At 43.2% G+C, this 24,968-nt stretch overlaps 1 protein-coding gene across 1 annotated transcript in view; it reads right to left on the reverse strand.

Annotated features, from left to right (window-relative positions):
- LOC126252752 (uncharacterized) overlaps positions 1–24,968 on the reverse strand; it is a 318,238-nt gene that overhangs the window by 65,271 nt on the left and 227,999 nt on the right. The window contains exons 2-3 of the mRNA XM_049953660.1: positions 19,795–19,897; positions 15,934–16,020 (exon numbers count right to left, since the gene is read on the reverse strand). Of these exons, the coding sequence (XP_049809617.1) occupies positions 15,934–16,020; positions 19,795–19,892 (185 nt within the window). The 5' untranslated portion in view covers positions 19,893–19,897. The remainder of the gene's footprint in view (positions 1–15,933; positions 16,021–19,794; positions 19,898–24,968) is intronic.

A 24,968-nucleotide genomic window follows, 5' to 3' on the forward strand; every position in this document is an offset into this window, starting at 1 on the left:
CTAGCTGTAAACAATTCCATTTCCTGATAAAGAGAAGTGGCTGTCCTCTCTGGCTCTAGTCCGTCGGGCCTTTGAGATCGTATACAGCACAGAGTATGTGGTTACGAAGGCTTTCCCGACGTAATAATTGATAATATTCTTGTTGACGCGTCTGGGCTCACAAGCCCTCTTATCTGTGCTTGTGGTAGATGTACGATCGGCCATTGTTTTCGGGGTCTGTGCTGGATGGACGTCCAGAACGTACTCTACGGATGTCAGAATATTCACGTGATCACTGATACCAGCATCGTTGCACTACTGACGCAGCAAGTCCAGCTTGTGTGGCAGTTCTCTGAAGGGACCTTCTCACAACTCGGAAGGTCACATTTTGACCCCTTTCAAACTCTATCGGTTGGCTGCAGGAGGCAGGAGTGTGTCTCTGTGGCATGGTTGCCTGCTTACTTCATTTTTTTTGCACAGACTACACCTTCTGGCTGTGAGCATTCCCTAATAAAGGATAGATACAGATGGCGCTCTGTTAGCTATGCCACTACGCTATCTGTTGACGTATGACGTTGAAGCCTGAGGTGGCATATGCCGTCATCGGATCAAAATCGACGACCTCTTTCCAGGTGTTTTGTTTTTTCCTGACAGTGTGTGTTGGGACGCTGATTCATTTGTTTTCAAGATTAGCAACTATGGGAAGAGCAAAACCAGCTGAACTTAATTGTTTGAGCAGTTCAGTAACATGCTCCTTCTAGTTCATTAACATATAAACCCAAAAGTTCGAAGCATTCTATATCGGTCACGGACTCTTGCTCATGTGCTACGTTAGTTGTTGGTGCACTCTATTCGTATACCGAATTGAATATAATGTTTTCTCAAAATTTAGGCAGAGTCCATTTGCAGAGACCCACTCAATAATTCTCTGAAAACCGTCATTAACATTATAGTTTCGGACTGTGTTGTTGTGGGACTGTTTCCTCCGGCTTAAATCGTACTGACATTTTTTCCAGATTTATTAAACATAAAATGCTGAGCTATTATTCCTTTCATATTTTTCATAAAAATTATAAGTATTCGAAAAAACATTCCCCCTCTCCCAGAGCAAACCAAATCTTCTTTATTTATTTTCAAGCAGATGTTGCTTGCGCCATGCGGTTTATGGAAACCGAAGTAAATATTCATACAGCAGTTTTTGCACGCAAAAGCCATGTAGAGTGAGTATGCAAACGCGTTTAAAAACAGATAGGATCATAGCGGCACCGTTAACAGCAATGAGCAGGCGGTGGCGAACACGCAGCGGACGAGGCAACGGGCGTGGCCATCCCACTCGACATTCAAAGCCACTATCGCCGCGTACGGGGGCGGGACGTCACATGTAACCACTACGTAATTCAAAAACAAAAGCTTTACACAGTACGTAGCTTCACATTATCGGTGCGACAATGCATTCCCCCCAGCAACTGAATGCATTATGCGTCAAGTGCATCGGTGCTTAATGGTTTTACAGGTGTCAGAGATGAGTGTAGCAGCATGCTGCGGTGTTAACCACGTTATCAACAACATTACCGTTGTGTGCGCACGGCAGCGCGATAGCGTGCTTGGAAAAGCCGTGCTTCTACAGTATTTAGGACCAGGAAGTACATACGAGGCAGTACGTCTTCCAGGCCAACTGCCTACTTTCCTTTCTTCTGACTTGGGCTTCCCGCAGATCTACTTCTTGGAGCATAGTAAAGCAGGATTTGTTTCGGACTCTTTGCCTCTATCGCGGCACAGAAATGTTATTTCCGTTTACTATTGCTCGCATTTTTTCCCCTGCTGTTGTTAACCTGTGTAATCGTACCCAAATTTGTCTTGTGTGTAACTACAGATTACTGGTATGAGGAAAATCACTTTAGTTAGGACGTCATATTTCCTTGAAATACTTACTGAACTGGATCAGGAAGTATCATCACTTTTTAGAATTTCGTTTGTGTCCCTCCCTTGGTTTCTGTTTGAGGGTTCTTCTAACTCTTGTGAATATTAGCCTTGTTGATTATGTCAGCATCAAAATCTGTCACAGTCATTGTACCGAAAATGTTACACGTGCTCCAATGTCATCAGGGCGATGACGAAATTAGTTCGAAGTGCACTGTTCCCTAAGAGCAGTGTTATTGATTTTAGTGACTACAGTTTTTAAGTTGTGCGTGAGATTAGTTAACAAATATCGTGGCAACCAGAATCAGAAGGGCCCTTACAGGAAGACGAATCATATTGCAATCCTGGTTCAGTATTTCACGCCCAGGCATATTGTCATTGTCTGGATGGACCAGTGTTGACCGACGGTTCCAAGATAACGGCCCGACTCTTTGCCGGACAGGAAGAGAAGTGCGCGTAATCTTTCGGGCTTTGGCCACACTGCGGTAATTACCGGCGCTCGCCTCGCCTCGCCTTTTGTGGCCGTAATTGAGTTGCTCCGTGACTGTCATCATTGTGAGGGCCACCGGCCGGCCCAGCCGTGCGTGGCCTACTGATTTCCCAGGGGCCGAGCGCGGCCGCCGCATTGTCAACCGAGACTCTTTAGCTCGTGTGCCGCTCGAGCGGAACGTAACTCGCTCTCGAGCAGTCGCTCATGCTCTTTTCGCTGACCGTGGATCCGTCTGCTACATTCGACATTCTGCCGCCGAGTGTCGCGTGGTACACGACCATTGCCTATGGCAGTGAAGGTCGTTTTCAACTACACGTCCACGCTGTTGGTGGGATCACGAAATGCAAGAGATTGGTTGTACAGAATAGAATCGAAGTTGAAAAAAAAAAGTGCTATTGAATGTACATTAAAAGGCTGACCAAACATCGACAGTTATTTCTTAAGGATTCCTGATCCCACACAACGAATTCGATCAATTTAGAAAAAAATGACTTTATCTGTACGATGTTATTCGTGAAAACTGATGCACGGTGAAGACGGTACGCAACAAATGTCAAACTGGAATTCGCTATACTGCCGTGTGGTTGTAATTAAAGTGCAACTACTCACAGACGTCCGGTGCAGGCTGTAATTATCGTATGGCAGCAAAACTTGGTAGACATTCTAACGCGTTAATGTGGAACCAATTCACGCTGAAGACAGAAAATTAGTTCCAATTTTGGCCGCCAGGTGCAAATGTAGCGCTACGAGTGCAGGAAAGACGTGTAGAAAATTTTCCATATGTAATATATTAGGAATGGGAGGTGGTTAGAAAAAGTCAAACAAATGAGAAAGGCATAATGTTGATTTTATTATAACTGAGCACCGGAGACGTCGACGAGATGCTGTACATCGCCAGAATTGCACCTGGTGGCCACAATTGGAACTATTCTTTCCAGCGTAAACCGGTTCCGCATTAACTCATGAGAGTACCTACCAAGCTTTGCTGCTGTACAATAATACAGCCCACAATGGTCCTCTATGAGAAGCTGTATTTTAATTATAACCACCATATAGATCCTCCGATAGACATATGATTCACATTTCAGAGCAAACGCATAAAGCAAGTTGTAGTCAAATGTTCAATTTGTGTGTGAGTTCCTAAGGGACCATACTGCTTAAGTCATCTTAAGCCAACTTGTACTAAGAACAACACACACACCCATGTCAGAGGGAGCACTCGAACCTCCGGCGGGAGGGGCCGAGGCTGTAGTCACGACATAACATTCTGTACACAAGAAAAGACTATGCGGAGGATTTTTCACTCAGAAGTCGCATGAGAACGTTGTTTGTCTATGAGAAGGTCGCGTTGTACCTTGTGTAATAAGAATACACGTCTAACAGCCGTGTCGGAATTCAACAGCGGCTGGATCATGGCGTAAGGACGCTTAAGGGTTATCGCGATTGTTGTGAGAACTTTGAACCTATGGGTTTAGGAGCGTCATACTCAAACGGCTTATCGCGATTGTGGTGCGAACTTTGAATCTGTGGGTTCAGGAGCGTCATATTCAAAATCTTTCAACATGCCAACGGCCCCATATCACTGCCCGAGGGGCAGGTTCGGCAGCCTAATTGGAAAGGTTTTGCCTATCCTTCGCACACACTCACACCTTTCCTTCGCAAAGTGTGTGATTTCTGTGTTGAGGGTAGCTGCTGACACGTGTAGATGATTGCAGTGTGTGTGTGTGTGTGTGTGTGTGTGTGTGAGCACTGCAGTGTCATGTAGGCCTTGTATGATGATGAGAGAAGGGAAATGATGAAACCATGTGCCTGCACATAGCCTACTCCTCTCGAACAGCGCCAACGGGGTCACCGAACGCGACGTCCTCACCTCTCGGACGGATCACTAGCTTCAGCAAGTGTCGCATTCCCTCATTCCACAGACGCCACCGACAGATTTGGAATTTAATGCACCAACATTAATGCAAAGTCTAGTGACTAGAAACCTTTCACCATCACCCCTCATTCCCTTTACTGGAAAGGCGAAGCGAAAAATATCAAAAATGGCTCTGAGCACTATGGGAATTAACATCTGAGGTCATCAGTCCCCTAGAACTTAGAACTACTTAAACCTAACTAACCTAAGGTCATCACACACATCCATGCCCGAAGCAGGATTCGAACCTGCGGCCGTAGCGGTCGCGCGGTTCCAGACTGAAGCGCCTAGAACCGCTCGGCCACACCGGCCGGCCTCGAAAAATATCAACACCGCGTGATGTACCCAGGCGGTTACCTACACTATCAAAAGTATCCGAACACCTGCAGAAATATACGTTTTTCGTATTAGGTGCATTCTGCTGCCACCCACAGCCAGTTACTCCATATCAGCAACATCAGTAGTCATTAGACATTGCGAGAGAGCAGAATGGGGCGCTCCGTGGAACTTAAGGACTTCGAACGTGGTCAGGTGATTGGGTGTCACTTGTGTTGTAAGTCTGTACGCGAGATTTCCACACTCCTAAACATCCATAGGTCCACTGTTTCAGATGTGATAGAGAAGTGGAAACGTCAAGGGACACGTATAGCACAAAATCGTACATGCCGAACTCGTCTGTTGACTGACAGAGACCGCCGACAGTTGAAGACGGTAGAAATGTGTAATAGACAGACATCTATCCAGACCATCACACAGGAATTCCAAACTGCATCAGGATCCACTACAAGTACTATGACAGTTAGACGGGAGGTGAGAAAACTTGGATTTCATGGTCGAGTGGCTGCTCGTAAGACACACATTACGCCTGTAAATGCCAAACGACGCCTCGCTTGGTGTAAGGAGCGTAAACATTGGACGAATGAACAGTGGAAAAACTTTGTGTGGAGTGACGAATCACGGTACATAATGTGGCGAGTCGATGACTGGGTGTGGGTATGGGGAATGCCCGGTGAACGTCATCTGCCAGCGTGTGTAGTGCCAACAGTAAAATTCGAAGGCGGTGGTGTTATGGTGTGGTCGTGTTTTTCATGGAGGGGGCTTGCACCCTTTGTTGTTTTGCGAGCACTATCATAGCACAGGCCTACATTGATGTTTTAAGCACCACCTTGCTTCCCAGTTTCGAAGGGCAATTCGGAGATGGCAATTGCATCTTTCAACACGATCGAGCATCTGTTCTTAATGTACGGCGGAGTGGTTACAGGACAATAACATCCCTGTAATGGACTGGTCTGCATAGAGTCCTGACCTGAATCCTATAGGATGTTTTGGAACGCTGACTTCGTACCAGGCCTCACCGACCGACATCGATACCTCTCCTCAGTGCAGCACTCCGTGAAAAATGTGCTGTTATTCCCCAAGAAACCTTCCAGCACCTGATTCAACGTATTCCCGCGAGAGTGTAAGCTGTCATCAAAGATAAGGGTGAGCCAACACCATACTGAATTCCAGCATTACCGATGGAGGGTGCCACGAACTTGTAAGTCATTTTCAGCCAGGTATCCGGATACGTTTGATCACATAGTGTAGGTGGGAATGTCAGCCGGCTGGGGAGCGTGCCGATATCGTTCGCGAATTTCGATAATCGCTGTTCTGGGTTGCGCAGTGGTTAAAGCAACTGCCTAGTAGGCATGAGATCCGGGGTTCGATTCCTGATCTGGCACACATTTTCACTTTTCACCTCTGATTCTGTGTGAAGTTCCGTTGCAGCTAATATTAATTCCTTTCATTTCCTTTCTCCCCCTTCATCTTCAATTTACATAATATATGTCAAAGCTCTGAATTCTGCGTGTTATCTGGTCTTTCGGGTATGTCTGAAAGAACAGACACCACGCATTCGTATACAACTACGTTTTTTTTAATAGTATACGATTTTTCCATCCCCTGCAAAGCAGAAACTGCTTGTCCTCGAGAAAAATTAGTAAGACCTATTTTGTAGGAAATTTAACGTGCTTTAATTTTGTACTGGGAAACATTTTCTTCAGAACTCCCATCTCCTCCCACTTCCCGCCGCTCACGGTGAGGCTCACACCTCACCGGTGAAGATTTTGAATATGTTGTTCATGACACGCTCTCCCTCTTACTACTGTACTGCATAATGTTTCGCTTATTCGACATTTTTTGATCTTCGTTGTGTGAGCTATGTTTAAAGAGTTAGATATGGGGGAGCACGCTCAGTGCCGTAGTACCGGACTTCGGGACCGTAATAATGCAAATACATCGCGATGGCACAAAAAAAATTATATGTTATATGAAGATGCTGTAGCTTTCAAAAGGAACAAAGTAACAAAGGTCCAAACAATATGAATGGAAACACTGTAAGTGAATCAACAGTTAGTATCTGTATGAACATCAGAAACGAAAGTAACTTAAAAAGAACTATTTATCGTCTGTACAAATCGTCCTGATGACGTCAGTAACATGTCGGGCGTGGACAATGCGAGACGGAAAAAGTATTGGTGAGCGCTCGTAATCCATTAAGAAGTGGCGTCAACTAAAAAGATTTGCATGAGGCGGGCTGTCTACCCGACGACAGGCTCTAGTCACACGCACATTTCATTTAACCAACCCATCCATCTAAAATTTACTCAGCTTGTTCAAGTTGTGCACATCTCGCTCGACTGTTCTGTATACACTATATTATCAAAAGTATACGGATACCTATTACTGAACATTAACATGTGCTGTGTCTACCCTTCAGCTTTATGATGTCTTCAGCTCCACTGGGGACAATTTCAATGAGGTATCTGTATGTCTGCAGAGAAATGACCACCCATTCTTCTTCAAAAGCTGAAACCAGAGATGGTAGTGATGTTGGATGCAGGTATTTATAGCGGAGTTGAAATTCTAAATTCCTGAAGTGTTCCACTGGATCAGGGCTCTGGGCAGACCTTTTCATTTCAGGTATGTTATTGTCCACAAACGATGGCCTCATAGATGATGTTTTATGGTAGGGTACATTGCCATACAGTACAATCATCGTCTCTGAATTATTGCTCTACTGTACGCAACACACAATGCTGTAAAGTGCGTCCATATCCTTTCACATTTAGCGTTTTCTTAAGCGTAATAAGGCGACCACATCCTAACCAAGAAATACGCCCCCGTGCAGTAACACCACTTCTTCTGCAATTCACCGTTGGCGCTACACACGACAGCAGGTCACTTTCTCCAGGCATCCGCCATCCGATTGTCACAGGGATTTGTTACTTCAGATCACTCGTTAACAGACGTCCATTGTCCAGTGTCGTCGCTCACCACTAACTACAGAAATGTTTAGCTTATGAGGAGCTTCTCGGGTACTGTAGCCCGGTCTAGTTCCAGCTGGACTGCTGGTATCACTTTGGAACAAACTTATGATGGTTCACCGTATTTTGAACCACCTCCCTCATCACTACTCGACGGTCTCTGATGCCGCTCTGTGAGGTCTGCCTGGTCTTGGTCTTAACTTGGCCGTGGTTGTTCACTCGCGTTTTCACTGCACAGTTGCATCACCAACAGTTGTCTTGGACAAAATTAGGATTCACAAGTCGTTGATGGATTTGTTACTCACGTGACATGCAGTGAGTAATCCATGTCCTTTCGTGACAGCTCTAGGCCAATTCCGCATTAATAGAAATGTCCGGATACTTTTGGTTTCATTATTTTCTTATTAGCACTGAGGCCTGGTTAACTGGATGCCCAGCATAAGCACCCTCATGTCCGTGGTGGTAACCTCAGACACTTATTACAAAATATAAGCAGCGATGGGTTTGTGCATCTTCTTCCTGAAGCTACAGCTCGCTTGCGGAGAGCTGTAAGTGAACAAACAAATGAATTTTGTAGGTTAGTAGCTAGTTTCTTCCTGTACTGTTCGCTAGTGAGATACTATGGTCGATAATCATGGACCTTTTTAATTCCATGTAAACATCCCACACACGAGAAACCTCCACCATCAGCCTGAAAAAGATAAATCTTCTCACGTTGCGTTCTACGTGCACCACTAACATCCTGCCATCAGTGTCTTCCAGACTGCACTGTGACATCTGTTCATGTGTACAAAGGTGATGTAGTCCCTGCTCTCCGTGTTTTTCTGTGAGCAGAGGTCCCTCCTGTAACAATAACGAAGAAGTTCTTCTCTATTGAATGCCCTGATAACTAGTTGTTGTACAGCACTGAATTGGTGAGTGTTTCACTGCACCGCTAGCCCGTCTATTAGCTGTTATAATCCCTAAAGGCCGACATCAACACCTGCTGTTGTGGTGCGCGTGTAACAAAGAGGGAGGTGGAGCGATGTGCAAAAGCCGTTGTGAAGGAAGGCAACGGTGTGCTAGCGCACATGCTTCCTCCTGCACTACAAGTGCTGCGACGTCACGCACGAACCAAAGCACGTGTTCGGATGTCCGCGCTTGTTCGAGTCGCGTAAAGCCTTTTTGTCCAGTGTTGATGTTACTGATTCTGTTGTTAATTTGGCTGTCTCTTGCTATCTATGGATACACAAATAAGACAGGAAGACGAAAAGTGAATCAGTGAAATAATATAGCTCCAGTTATCCTGCCGACCCTCATAGAAGAGTTTTAGTTTCTTCTAATGCTGCTCACTTACTGATACTTGCCAGGAACCATTTATCGCATAAATGAGTCTAGTCTGGAGACGTGGAGGACGCAAATAATGTCTGCCTGTAGGAAATGAAAACAAATGGTTCAAATGGCTCTGAGTACTATAGGACTTAACAACGGAGGTCATCAGTCCCCTAGACTTAGAACTACTTAAACCTAACTAACCTAAGGACATCACACACATCCATGCCCGAGGCAGGATTCGAACCTGCGACCATTGCAGCAGCGCGGCTCCAGACTGAAGCGCCTAGAACCTCTCGGCCACAGCCGCCGGCATGAAAACAAAGAAGCGATTTAAAAGTGACGGTCTAAGCACAGGACAGACATTTGTTTGTGACAGATTATCGAAAGATCAATACTGCAACTAAGCTGTTCTCTCATTCAAATACGAATGCTTTTTATTACAGGTCGGTTGTATAAATTCAATAACTGATTTGAATTTAAACGGTACATACTACAAAAGAGAGAACAATGGTTTCGGATCCAAATTATTGACCAGGAAAAGATATCTAATAAATCACTGAATTTATGAAGAAAATGTGTATGATTCCAGTTATAAACTCCCTTCTCAAATGACTTTTAACTTCCCCGCACTAGTTAAAAGATGTATCTCGACATCTGCAGAATGCTATGCACCAAATTACCTGCTGACTGTAAAACAACCAGAATGTCATACTCGAAAATTTCTTCTCTTACATTGGAAGTATGAGCGCAAGCTATCATCATCATGATGCATTGCAATTTGTATATAGACAGCGTTGGTAACTTATGGAAACTCGTTTTCACTGACCGCGTTTAACATAAAAGGAACGAAGAAGACTGCGAAGACTGCGAAGACTGAGTGCTTCCGGAGATAAGATTGATAACGTACAGCTGGAATGTATGGAGGTTTGTTTCATTGCAAGATCTTCAGGAAGTTTATGAAGGACTGTGCAGTTGTGGGTAGGTATAATGAAGAACTGGAATTTCATGAAATAAGCTTGTAAAAGTTGGAAGATGAAATACGCAGTGAACGACGCCGTTACTTAGTCGCCCTCTAAGTCAGAAATAAATATCCCTGCACATATAAAGAAGCAGATTAAACTCCTCCGTATGATGACTCATGTAACACATCGCCTTCATACAATGGCTATAGGATCACTAACGATGTGTGTCGACGTAACAGTGTCTTGTAAATTTTCGATGGTCCAAAAATTACGAAATGAAAGACATATTTAAAAATTAGAAAAAGAACATCATAGATGTTGGTCCAGGAAAAACGGCAGGTAGATTAATTTGTGCTAGGAGTTGCGTCTCATTGCGACACCTCCACAAGGTAACAAAAATGGTTCAAATGGCTCTGAGCACTATGGGACTTAACATCTATGGTCATCAGTCACACAAGGGTAACAAAAATGGTTCAAATGGCTCTGAGCACTATGGGACTTAACATCTATGGTCATCAGTCACACAAGGTAACATTTGAATAGCAAACTGACAGAAGAAGCAATACTTACGGAAATATGTTAAACAAGTTTCCACATCAAAGTTCTTTATTTTATCCCAGCGCTATAAATAAACTTTTTTAAAAGAAATAGTTTATTAGAAACATTAACCTCTAGATTGTTTAAAGAGAGGATAAGTTAGGAAATTCTGCTGATAATACTAAGGTGAAAAATTAAAATAGGAACGTCAAGTGCCATTTCTTACTAACTACTGGCTGTTTCACATAATGATATATCTAGTAAACATCCTATATTTGTGTAATCATATAAGTAAATTTGGGAACAATAATAGTTTCAATTAAAATCCTATCCCAGCCGTTATTCTGGGTAATGGGACACACACACACACACACACACACACACACACACACACACACACACAGAGAGAGAGAGAGAGAGAGAGAGAGAGAGAGAGAGAGAGAGAGAGAGAGAGTGAGAGAGAGAGAGAGAGAGAGAGAGAGAGAGGAGGGGGGAGCGAGTTAATGAAACAGAAAAGAATGTTGTACCAGATAAAAAACCTAAAATTTACGTGCTGTAACGGAAAAGGCAGGATCTCCAGTATGCGCTAACATACTAAAAACGACAGAATTTGTTGTATTAAGCAATGCGAAGCTCAGAATATTTTTATAATTTATCTTTAATTGTCTTTTCATTCTTGTAACATTCTATCTGTGTACATAAAGCGATAAATGGTTCTTAAATGAGCTTTCGCTTGTTCTTCGTATGGAGGACGGCGAGTGATTGTCTCACACGTGACGTCATACGCAGACAGAGCCTAAATTCATTCGCCTGAGTGGCACAGCCTTGTTTCTCTCCGCCATGTGTAGAGAGGCAAGGGTCAGCGTAGCATGTGGCGTTCCAGCCAATATCATCATTCGGCCGCCGCGTCTGTACCGTGCGGTTCAGGGACCACGTAGAACACTTATCGTTGATTTTAATGTTGGATTAGGCATGGTGAAGGTGGTTGGGGTGTGGTATGGGGAACAGACCAAGAGCACACGCCAGCGGTTTCTGCGCAGAAAGCGTCACACCCCGCCGTCTTACTTGTACACCACTATACAAGTAGGCTGCCGGTCACGGCAGATGATTTCGGTGGCACTGTTTGCTGCTGATCCGAGTCTTCATTGTATACCATTGATACAGTGGAACTTGAGAATTTTGTTTACTCACGCTACGTCTGAGGTTGACAGCTGCCTACGTCGGGCGCCTAAAGGTCAGCCGCGGTCAAATGAGCTGATGCCTTGCGTATACTGTGTCGAGCTGTACGCCTACGGCCAGTGCGAGGTCACAAGTCATCCGGCATCCCCGTCACGTGACACACAGGATTACCGCATTCGATGTGGAAACAGAAGCGTTTCCTTTCTTCCCCACTCAGCAGCTCTGTCTGATCCAAAGGTTCAAATGGCTCTGAGCGCTATGGGACTTAACATCTGATGTCATCAGTCCCCTAGAACTTAGAACTACTTAAACATAACTAACCTAAGGACATTACACACATTCATGCCCGAGGCAGGATTCGAACCTGCGACCGTAGCGGGCGTGCGGTTCCAGACTGAAGCGCCTAGAACCGCTCGGCCACATCTGCCGGCGACATGATCCAAAGGCTCAAGAGTAAGAATCTTCTAAGAACTTTTAATTCTTTGTAGACTTGTCTGTTGAGCTCTAAACGGACAGTGAACTAGGAATTGCTAGCTGTACGCAACCGATAAGCCATCAAAAATTATGATACTAAAGACAGTTTATTCAGCAAACATTATTGAGTAATCACTTTAACATAACATTAAGATGATGATTGCTATGAACAAAGCTATATTTGAAATGATGTCGTTGAAAGACCGCTTAAAATTAACAACACGAATTAATGGTCACAGTGCATATTGGAAACTACCGCGTGTTCATTCAAAGCTGAGTCAGTTTTGATTTAATTTTTCGTCTTCTACTATGCTTTCAATATACTACGTTTTAGTAGGTGCTATTGCTTATCGGATTTTCTCAGCTGTTTTGATTTTATGTGCGGTATGATTAGCAGATAGCACACTGTTGAACCATTGAAGGAAAGAGCTAATAGTTCATTCAACGTCAAATATTACAATAAAGTCGTGTGGCATGAGTGACTAGGAGACCCAGAATGGAACGTCATCCACCTAATTAGAAAGGGTTTCCTTATCCATCGCTCCCGCAGGCAACATTCCTTCACCTTGTAGGAGAGTTTTGTATGTAAACGTCTATGTTAAGTGTAGGTGACTGTAATGGGTGCGTGTGTAGTGTAGTCTCATGTTCTTGTGGAGATGAGGAGAGAATGCATAGGATGAGCCCTGTGCCGGCAAATAGACTACTACTCTTGAAGAGGACCAAGAGGGCCGCAGAGCATAACGTCCCCATCCGATGGACGATCACCATCAACAGTGCTGTGTGCCCTTCGTGAGACACTGCGCAGAGGTTTCGAATTTAATCCGGGACATTGGCGCCAAGTCTGGTGATCAAGGACTTAACGCCAAAACACCTCCTGTCCCATCTGCCATAAAGGAAAAATGAAAAGTGTCAACAGCGTGCGGCGTAACCGGATGGTACCCATCCAAGAAGCCCACTGGCCACATCAGAAGGTAGTTCATTTCGGTGAGCTGTCGGGAACTGGTGTGCCCATCTCGGCGAGGCCCTGGACAATCCACTTTTGTTACAAATTCTTTTCATTTTTTAGTTTATTACATTTATTATAGTGGCACAGAGGCAGTTGCGATGCATCAATATCCGAAAGAACAGACAATGCTCTTGTGCTGCTGGCACATGCTGACTCACGCGTTTCGAGGGTTAATAGAAGTATATCCAGTTCGTGGCTGTGTTTTGTCGCACTGATGCAACAATTCCACTTAGTCGTATATATCAGCTATATTTACAAGTTTGGGAAATTTAGCTAAAATTTACGAGAAACACTAATTGCATTTGGTACGTGAATATAAATACACTGAAGCGCCAAAGAAACTGGTATAGGCATATATATTCGAATAGAGAGATATGTAAACAGGCAGAATATGGCGCTGAGGTCGGCAACGCTTATATAAGACAACAAGTGTCTGGTGCAGTTCTTCGATCGGTAACTGCTGCTACATGACAGGTTATCAAGATTTAAGTGAGTTTGAAAGTGGTGTTATAGTCGGCGCACGAGCGTTGGGACACAGTATCTCCGAAGTAACGATGAAGTGGGGATTTTCTCGCCTGACTATTTCACGAGTGTGCCGTGAATATCAGGAATCCGATAAAAGTCAAATCTCCGACATCGCTGGGGTCGGAAAAAAAAAATCCTGCAAGACCGGGACCAACGACGACTGAAGAGAATCGTTCAACGTGACAGAAGCGCAACCCTACTGCCAATTGCTCCAGATTTCAATGCTGGGCCATCAGCAACTGTCAGGATGTGAACCATTCAGCGAAACATAATCGATATGGGCTTTCGAAGCCGAAGGCCCACTCTTGCACCCTTGATGGCTGCACAACACAAAGCTTTACTCCTCGCCTGGGTCCGTCAACATCGACATTGGACTCTTGATGACTAGAAACATGTTGCCTGGTCTGAGGATGGACGTGTACGTGTATGGAGACAATCTCATGAATCTATGGACGCTGCATGTCAGCAGGGGGCTGTTGAAGCTGGTTGGGGCTCTGTAATGGTGTGGGGCGTGTGCAGTTGGAGTGATATGGGAATCCTCATTCGTTTAGATACGACTCTGACAGATGACACGTACGTAAGCATCCTGTCTATCATCTACATCCATTCATGTCCATTGTGCATTCCGACGGACACGGGAAATTCCAGCAGGACAACGCGACACCCCACACATCCAGATTTGCTACAGAGTGGCTCCAGGAACATTCTTATGAGTTTAAACACTTCCCCTGGCTACCAAACACTCCAGACATGAACATTATTGAGTATATGTGGGATATCTTGCAACATGCTGTTCAGAAGAGATTTCCACGCCTTCCTACTCTTACGGATTTGTGGACAGCCCTGCAGGATTCATAGTGTCATTTCCCTCCAGCACTACTTCAGACATTAGTCGAGTCCGTGCCACGTCGTGTTGCGGCACTTGTGCGTGGTCGTGGGGGCCCTATACGAATTTAGACAGGTGTACCAGTTTCTATGGCTCTTCAGTGTATATTGTGAGAATAATTAAATTTTATTTTCATTCATAATCACTTATTTTGATTGATCCAAAGAAATGTCATTATGTGGCGTCAACATTGAATCTATCCAGTGCTCGTGCACTATGTATGGTATATCGTTTCGCAGGTTAGTGTCACTCGCTTTTATGATCACGTCGATTAAATATTTGGGCGTAGCATTGCAGAGCGATATGAAGTGGGACAAGAATGTAATGGCAGTTGTGGGGAAGGTGGATAGTCGTCTTCAGTTCACTGGTAGAATTTTGGGAAGATGTGGTTCATCTGTAAAGGAGACCGCTTATAAAACACTAATACAACCTATTCTTGAGTACTGCTCGAGCGTTTGGGATCCCTAACAGGTCGGATTGAGGGAGGACATAGAAGCAATTTAGAGGCGGGCTGCTAGATTTGGTACTGGTAGGTTTGATCATCACGCGAGTGTTACGGAAATGCTTCAGGAACTCGGGTGGGAGTCTCTAGAAGAAAGGAGGCGTTCTTTTCGTGAATCGCTACTGAGGAAATTTAGAGAACCAGCATTTGAGGCTGACTGCAGTACAATTTTACTGCCGCCAACTTACATTTCGCGGAAAGACCACAAAGATAAGATAAGATAAGATAAGAGAGATTGGGGCTCGTACAGAGGCGTATAGGCAGTCACTTTTCCCTCGTTCTGTTTGGGAGTGGAACAGGGAGAGAAGATGCTAGTTGTGGTACGACGTACCCTCCGCCACGCACCGTCTGGTGGATAACGGAGTATGTATGTAGATGTAGATGTAGATGATCTGAGCCGGCCGGGGTGGCCGAGCGGTTCTAGGCGTTACAATCGGGAACCGCGCGACCGCTGTGGTCGCTGGTTTGAATCCTGCCTCGGGCATGGATGTGTGTGACGTCCTTAGGTTAGTTAGGTTTAAGTAGTTCTAAGTTCTAGGGGACTGATGACCTCAGAAGTTAAGTCCCCTATTGCTCAGGGCCATTTGAACCATTTTTTAATGATCTGAACCTGACGACTGTTCCATAAAAATTGTGGATCTGTATGTTGACTTAATCGATGTTCCAGTGCTAGTGTTGCTTTAAGTACGTCCATAAGTTTGCAACGTGTAACTTACGAAATGTCAATTTATTTTTATTTTCCTGTTGCATCGAGTGCACATGCCTACAATTCTATCACAATCACAGAACTTAATTTCTTTTCTTATATATACTTGCACACAACTATCACTTGTAAATTAGTTTGTGTGAAAGTACTGGCTTCACATCAGCACTTAGCTGTGGTGAAGAAAAACCAGAGTGGTTTCAGCGAAGAAATCAGGGCGGCCAAGGAGTACTCACTCGATCGTGGGAGATGCGACGCCGGTGCTGTCCACATCCCTCTTCTTCGTCATTATCCCTCGGCAGATAGGTGCGAACGGGTACATCCTGAGGAACAAGAGATTAACAGTTACAAAAGTCAACATGTACTCCACATGTATTTTCTCATACTACTACAACTAACCTTCCAAGCAAGAAACATCAAGGACAGTGAATACTATCCATGAAAAATAGTAATATCTAGTTGTTAAAGTAGCTATTCGAGCAACCTAGCATCAGGAGACTGAAAGCCTCTTGTGTCAGTTACGATCCCCATCTTGGAGGCCTCTGTGTTTCTCTGTGGCCATGAAATACGTATGTCATCACGTTTCTTATTCAGTCAGTAGATACCCGATTGTTTCTGTGTTGCTACCCAAACGCAAAATATGTCTATTTAAATGCTGTTCCGCCCTCGTTTATTCAAGAATAGCCGCCCACCCTGTACATCAATGAATTTTACGTACTGTTCCTTTACATTCGCAGATATCATAAAATGACATGTCGCGTTCAAAATAACAACGTGATAACATACTTGATAAATGAAGCCTCATATTCGTATCATGTAAACAATTCTTTTAATATTCTAATGCCATTTAGGTAGGGGAGGACATTATACTCACAAGCCCTCGAAATTGACTACAGTTCTGCTGTAAACAACACTTAATGTGATTGTTTGCTGGATTTATCTTCAGAAATTAAATTCTTGTGTTACATACTGGACAAGTATTCACTTGGATCAACAAATTTTGCAATTGATCATTTCATTATATTGTGATGAAAATTGCAATGATAAAGTAAAAAGCAGGACTTAACTGTGCAATGTTTTCTTTATTATTGAAAAGTATAGCGAAATACTATCTTAAAAACAATGGGTTTTCTGTTTTGGGAAACTTAAAATAATTACACAGTTTTTTCTATTCATATGAGAACAACGAATTCTTATGATCTAGAACTGTTGTGGTACATGGGATGTGTGAAAAACTGCATCCTTTTGCGAACAGAGACAAGAAAGAAATTTATAATTGATGAAATTAAAAAAAAGTAGCTTCTTTTATCTTTAGTGAAAATCCACCATAAATCTATCCAATGTTTCGTTGAGTCTACTATAGTTAGAGAAGACGAGGGAGCTACAAATATGTCGATCCAGTTAATGCTCTCCAACATGGCAAAAACTTGATTCCGAACAGTCTCCCGAGTACGTTAGTGGAGCAGTTTCCAGTCCCGAACCATCATTGTTCCGATATGCTTGACCGGGTTTGTCTGGAGGCTTTGCAGGTCGTTCCTGCGCCGATATTTCTAGATGTCTGTTTAGTCAAGTTTTATGTATTCATGCTGCTGTTATCGCGCGCAAAGTGAAAGACAGACATCTCTTCTGGATAATGAAATCAAACGATGGAAATGGAAATGCCGTGTGGGTAGGGCCTCCCATCGGATAGACCGTTTGCCTGGTGCAAGTCTTTCGAGTTGACGCCACTTCGGCGACTTGCGTGTCGATGGGGATGAAATGATGATGATAAGGACAACACCCAGTCCCTCAGCGGAGAAAATCTCCGACCCATCTGGGAATGGAACCCAGGCCGTTAGGTATGACATTCCGTCGCGCTGATCATTCAGATACCAATGGCGGACAATCAAAGGATTGGCAGCGTCGACAAATGTGTTGCTTCACCTTGATAAGTCGCGCAGGTGTGCTTTTATCGTGACTGCCAATGTACCGATCAGAAGGTAACCCCTGGCGTTATTTGTAAACATACACACAATTATCACCAGCTCTACCTGCGGGCTGCACTTGAATCGGTTGTTGAAAGCAAAGCACCAGTTTGCGTAGAAGGCTTGTAAACAAGGGAAACTGCTCGACGTGGGCACCGGAGTCAAAGTGATGTGGTGCGGACGTGGAATCGGTTCCAATTGACAGTGTTGACGACTTAAGCCGCACAGGTCGTCCACGTTCGACAGGTGCACGACTTTTGAACGGAAGGAACCGTGGACTGAGCGCTGCAGGAGTGAATTTGGCCTTCGAAGAGGCTAAAGAACGTCATGTGTTGCATCAAACTCTTGGGAGACGATTGATGTTGCGAATCTCCGTTCCCGGGACCATGGCGAGCACCACATCATGCACCGCTACATCATGGACTCTGTAACGGATGGACAAGGAATCATGCAGAATGGACACCACAGGATTGGCGTCCGGTGTTGTTTATGGGTGATACTCGGATTGTTAATACTGTGATAAACGCAGACAGTGTGTTTGGAGCAACAAGACAATATTGAACACTTCAAATACATTGTTCCACATGTGCAACAAAATGGTCGTGGAGTGACGTCCTGAGCTGGCATTACATGGGGCCACCGTGTACATCAGGTGGTAGTTGAGGGCAAGCTCGCTAATTTACGTTACAGGGACGAGATTCTGCAACCGATAGTGCGACCTTATCGCTAATATTTTGATGACAGTTTCATCTTGAGGAATGATAATTGACATGATTATCGCGCTGTTCTTGCGTAATGTTCCTTCAGGATGTTAGGTTATAGTGGGCGGAGTGGCCTGCCTGTTCCCCAGGCTTGAACCTATTTAAACATGTGTTGGATCGATTGAAACGACCTTTTTATAGGCGTCGACAACTACCACGTAATCTGCATGCAGAACTGCCGTTGAGCAGTGGGCAGTTTGGACCAGGGATGACTTGATGTTCTCATTGATGAGTTTCAAGACGGTTTCAAGCCTGTATCCAAGCAAGGGAGCGTCCCATCACGTACCGACGTTGCCCAGCAGTACTGTGAAAAAGCCCCATGCGAAACAGACGATTCAGTCGTTTTATTTAGAGAACTGGACACATTGAAAATGTATACAAACGCAAGCCTCAAAGCCATTTTTTTCTGTGCCATGAATTTCGAAATAAAGGGGTGATGCAGAACTTTATTTCCTGTGTGTTTTTGTATTTTCTGAACTTTTCGAATACTTTAATGACTGAAATTTAAAATTATCACTTTGTAACACTGATAAATTTCCTCAAAAACAATTTAGAATCAAGCTTAAAACAAAATAATAATTTTTTTCAAACTCTTGTGAGTCACATACTTCTTAGGAAACGGTATATTGTATTGCAATAAATTTTATATTGTAAATATGTTTAACATTATGTTTAAAAGTGAAAAGTAACAAGCTTTATTCTGTTAAGCAGTTAACCGTGGTCCTCAGCTGGACCAATCAAAGAGCATTTATACATTTATACTGCGAGCACATCTCCTGCCCTGTCCAGTTTTACTCTGACCAGCTCCTATGCAACGTATTCAAATGTTTCTAGCTGTATTCAGAAATTCACTTGACTTTATAATTTATTTCCTTAGCATTTTACCTTGTTCTTTTTTCTTTATAAACAGATAGTCTGATGACTTTGTATGCGAATGAAACCGGTTATGACAACAATAGCGCGACCTGAGACTGAAAAATAAAAGAATTTTATCTACAAGTTAGCCACTCTGATCTTCGTTGGTAGTATGCCTAATATATGTATATTTTGCGATTTTTTCCCATTTATCTACAACTTAGGGAGGGCATTTTGATATTAAAAATTTTTGTAAAAATGCTTAGTTTTTTATTTTTATCGGGTGTAGCTACGTGTGTGGAAACTTCCTTTGGTAGAAGACGCCTTACTTTCATTTGACACTTGAGATAATCGCTTCCTTCACGTTTCTGTTCAAAATTTTGTGCCCTCTTTATAGGTAACATTAGGATCGAGAACGAAAGCTATTGTTCTCGAAAGATTTTTCGAACGAATTAGGAATATAAAGAGTATAAAATGAGGACAGGTAGCCTCGAGGTAAGACAGTAACAAAACTGACCTGCAGTCGACTCTCTTCTGCCCCTTGGCGCTCCCGATGGCCAGGCAGAGGGCGCACAGGATGATCATCAGCAGGCTGAGCTGGTGGGTTTTCGTCATTGTACCTGCGGACATGGGCACTTATTAGCATCCTACAGAATGACACCGCAGACCGCGTGAGCAAAGTGATCTTTACACATTGCTTATGGCTTAACAGCGAGTTTCTCTGCGGTCTGCGATACGAAGTGCGCCAGAATTACCATTTAAGTGGCTGAAACATGTCAACAAGAGTGAAAAAACTGTGCCTTAGACGACAATTCGGTCACGTGAATTAAGTGTACTGCTCGAATAGGGCTAAGATTCTATATTCACCGTGCGTATTACAAACCAGCTACCGTTTTTGTAGCATGTGAATTCATTTTTTTGCGATTTTTTTATTTATTTGCTTCGTAAATATGTTAGCATTTATATTTTTACACGCACAGCTCTCACCGAATCTAAGACTGTAATTCTATATAATGTTCTGAAGATGAAGGTTGCGTTCACTTGAAATCGGTAATGGAAGACTGTAAATGTCATTGCGCAAAAAAATAAAATAGAAAATATAGCAACAACAGGTTTCTGCATGTCATTATTTTTATATACAGGGGGGGGGGGAGGGGGGGGAGGAAAACAAAAATTAGAAAACACCAAAAACATAACAATTATTATACCTAATACACGTTAGGAAAACCGTTGCCATTCAAAAAAACTTCCATTCTTCTCGAAATGGATAAATACAGGTCCAGTATGGTTTTAAAGAGAGTTTTATGATATATATGTCCGAGTTTTTATATAGAACAGATAGGGTAGGCATTTAAGACCCGCTTTTCTGAGCACTTGCTCAACAAAGACAGCGAGAATTCATATGCGTCAAATTTTGCAGAACGTGTCAAAACAGAGAAACACACGCTTCCTCTTCCATCTTTGTTTAACATGGAAATTTTACATATCGTTTTAGAAGAATTTGAAATATACAACATTACTACCTAAATTCAAAAGATTAAAAAACGGACAATATTTTGATTGCGTATCATATCTTACAAAATTTTAAAATTAGCCCATTTCTTTTATATATTAAAACTATGTGTATGTTCTTAAAATGTATTACATACAACTTCTTTACGTATCTTGGTTATATCTTTTACGTATACTTTTATATACGTTCCTTGGCGCTAGCAAAACAGATACATAGATACGATTCAGTTACTGTAAACTGTCCATCAGTGGTTAAAATAATCAGATACATTACGTACATTTCTGAATACACGATGGCACTATGCGTCTGTGAAGAAGATATTGCCATCTGCTAAAACAATACTGACTACGTTTCTGTTACTTTTTATACTTGACATAAATGTGTAGCCAAGGCGTGAAGGTTTATAATATCCCTGTTTTGTAAGCTTCCAAAGATGACAAATTAGTTTTGCGAAACCAGTAAAGAGCAATAAAAATTTATTTGCAACTGATGATTGAATTTTATCCTAAAAAAATCTTATACCATTCTCCCTGCAAAATAGTGGCAGGTTCAAGTGACAATGACTGAGGTGGATAGCGATCACCATTATCTCCAAGGTCGACCACAAAGGCTAAGTAATGTTGAGATCTGGTGACTGGGATGGCCAGTGGAGATTCCAGGGTCCTCCTGGTGCTCACAAAACCAGTCCTGGACGATGCCAGCTGTGTAAACAGGTGCTCTGGCTTCTTGGAGCACAGCTTCACCATTGGGGAACAAACATTGCACAGTGGTATGGATCTGATCAGCCAAGATTGTCACATAATTCTTGGCAGTAATGGCATAATCCTTGGCATAATGTAGAGTAGTCATGGGGACCGTGGAAACCTACACTTCTACAATACGGCTGCCCTATTCATCATCGAACCCCCGCCATACTTCACTTTGGGACGTAAGCTCGGCGAGAAGTTGGAAACAGTGTGACACAAAACTCATCCTGTCAAAAGATTTTGTACCATTTGTCCATTCCAGGTTTTATGGCTTCAGAACAATTTTTTGGGAGAGTGGGTGGGGATCTGTATCGCTGTTGAGTGGTTTTGGAATTTGAGCTTGCCGTGCAGTTCTCTGCTTATGGGGCCTTCGTATTGTTTTGGCGCTGACAGTGTTCGCGAGTGCGATATTCTTCTCCGTAGTTGCCTTTGCAGCTGTTGTCCTCTTACTTTTCGTCACGATCCTATTCAATGACTAGGCGTCACGATCACTCAACACAAGCTTCCTTTCGCGTTGTGATTTACTAGATGATTTTTTTTTCCAGTTTCCCTGTATGCGGTGTAGATCTGCTATACCCTGACACTTGTAACACCAAACACTTCGGAAATCTTACTTACTGAAGCACCCATCGTACGAACACCGACAATGTGCCCAAGTTCGAATTTACTTGTCTCTGGCATCTGGCATAATGCAAGAACAGCAACACAGAACACTCGTCTGACTGGAACTTGCAACGTACTGAGGACTTTGTACGAGTGCCGCACGTAGCCAAATATAATGGCCCAACCTGCAGGCTTGGCTACCAACCACTGTACTCCATAAACGATTTTTGCCAGTTAAATGAAATCCATTTTTATTAACCGGCTACCAACCACTGTACTCCATAAACGATTTTTGCCAATTAAATGAAATTCATTTTTATTAACCGACATCCCAGTTGCAGTTTGCATTTGAGGTTGTAAAAGAATTTCATGTACAATCTATTGCTTATTCAGGGCTATGGTTTACAGCTTCCTGTTGCTTTTTCCGACAGTGACTTAGTTATCCACATCCTCCTCCCGACATATCCAAAGCTCAGGCACTCCTTATTCGTTCCTAAGGTCGCTAAAGGACACTAATACAGCTCTGCTCTCTACTGAGACATCCTGTTTGAAACCTGGTGACGTAAGATATGGTTCGTCATTATTATCTCGCTGACGAGAGCAAGAAATCTGATGACCTATAGTCCTTCACAATATTGTGCCAAGGTGCCCCAAAGTTCGCCTCCATGTTTTATGGCGTGAGGGCAAGTAATTCACCCTGCGAATAGCGACATTAAGCAGGGCAGTCCGCTCGGAAAGCAGCGGTCTCTCTGCCTCCTCCATAGGTTTTCACTGCCTTCCTTCCCTCCTCCTAAACATCTAGCCATAGCAACACAAACGCTACATAGCATAACCTCTAATGAAAGTCATTCACACGACACAGATTACTCTTGACACAATACGTTAAGGAAAGAAGAGGGATCCTACCTTAATGCCTCAGTATACCTCACGAAACCGGTGACAGTTGGTCACAACGTTGTTCCAGTCCGAACAAATGATTGCGTATCGGACACTGGCTTAAACGTAAGTGATGATGTTATTTTCCAGGCGTGAGTATATCTCACTTCCACGAATGGCAATGCTATTACAGTGCTATATCACGCCTGACAAGGTCTACGGATAAATTACTTTTAAATTACTACCCCAACTTTGTTCCAACCCAACAACGACGTAGCCGATCCTGCATTAAAACGAAAAAGATCATGTTTTGTCTAAGCGTGCCTTTACCTCGCTTTCATAAACGACGGTGCAGTTACAGTTTTATATCACTCCTGATAAGACTTACGTACAAATAGCTATTAAATACACTCTAAGAAAAAAATTAGTGACTCACAGCGAACGAATTATCTGAATGGGACGAAAATTGATAGATATGATGTACAAGTACAGACAAACAAATGATTACAATTTGAAAATAATTGGATGATTCAGCCACGGGGCTTCAGAAATTGAGCAAGTCAATAATGCGTTGGGCCATCTCTAACCCTTATACAAGCAATTATTCGGCTTGGCATTGATTAATACACTTGCTGAATGTCGTCCTGAGCGACATCGTGCCAAATTCTGTCCAATTGGCGCGTTACATAGTCAAAATTGCGACATGGTTGCAGGGCCTTAATTGTAATTCTCCAGACGTTCTCATCAGGTCAGCGATCCGGCGACCTTAAAACCAAAGTAGGGTTTAGGAAGCACGAAGACGAATGGTAGAAACACTCGTCGTGTTCTGGTGGGCACTATCTTGCTGAAATGTGAACTCAGGATAGCTTGCCATGAATGGCAACAAAACAGGGCGTAGAATATCGTCGACGTATCGCTGTCACGTAAGGGTGTCGCGGGTGACAACCATAGGAGTCATACTATTGAATGAAATGGCACACCAGACCATCAATCCAGGTTGTCGGGCCGTATGGCGGGTTGGAAAGGGAAACATAGGTACAAAGATGGTAACTGCGAAGAGACTCTGGGTGACAGAAGAAATACTTCATCGATGACAGACGGAAGTACAAAAATGTTCATGGAATTCAGGAATACAGAAATACAAGTCACTGAGAAATCAAATAAATAGGAAGTGCGGGGAAGCTAAGACGAAATGGCTGCAGGAAAAATGTAAAAGGTGCAAAATCGAAAAAGAAATGATTGTCGGAAGGACTGACTCAGAATATAGGAGAGTCAAAACAACTTTCGGAGACATTAAAAGCAAGGGTGGTAACATTAAGTGTGCAATAGAAATTCCACAGTTAAATGCAGATGAGATAGCGGATATGTGGAAAGAGTACAATGAAGGCCTCTATGAGGGGAAGATTTGTCTGATGTGACAGAAGAAGAAACAGGTGTCGATTTAGAAGAGACGAGGGATCCAGTATACGAGTCAGAATAAGAGAGCTTTGTAGGTCTTAATATCAAATAAGGCAGAAGGGATGGATAACATTCCATCAGAATTTCTAAAATCATTGGAGGAAGTGGCAACAAAACCACTATTCATGTTGCTGTGTGGATTGTATGAGTCTGGCGATACACCATCTGACTTTCGGAAAAATATCATTCACACAATTCCGAAGACTGAAAGAGCTGACAAGTGCGAGAATTATCGCTCAATCAGCTCAACAGCTCGTGCGTCCAAGTTGCTTACAAGAATGAAATACAGAAGAATGGAAAAGAAAAGTGAGAGTTGTGTCAGATGCGATCAGTTTGGCTTTACGAAAGGTAAAGGCACCATAGAAACAATTCTGACATTGCGGTTGATAACGGAAGCAAGACTAAAGAAAAATCAAGACACGTTCATAGGATGTGTCGATATGGAAAAAGCCTTCGACAATGTAAAATAGTGCAAGATGTTCGAAATTCTGAGAA

Source organism: Schistocerca nitens, chromosome 4 (genome assembly GCF_023898315.1).
Source record: "Schistocerca nitens isolate TAMUIC-IGC-003100 chromosome 4, iqSchNite1.1, whole genome shotgun sequence".
NCBI lineage: Eukaryota > Metazoa > Arthropoda > Insecta > Orthoptera > Acrididae > Schistocerca > Schistocerca nitens.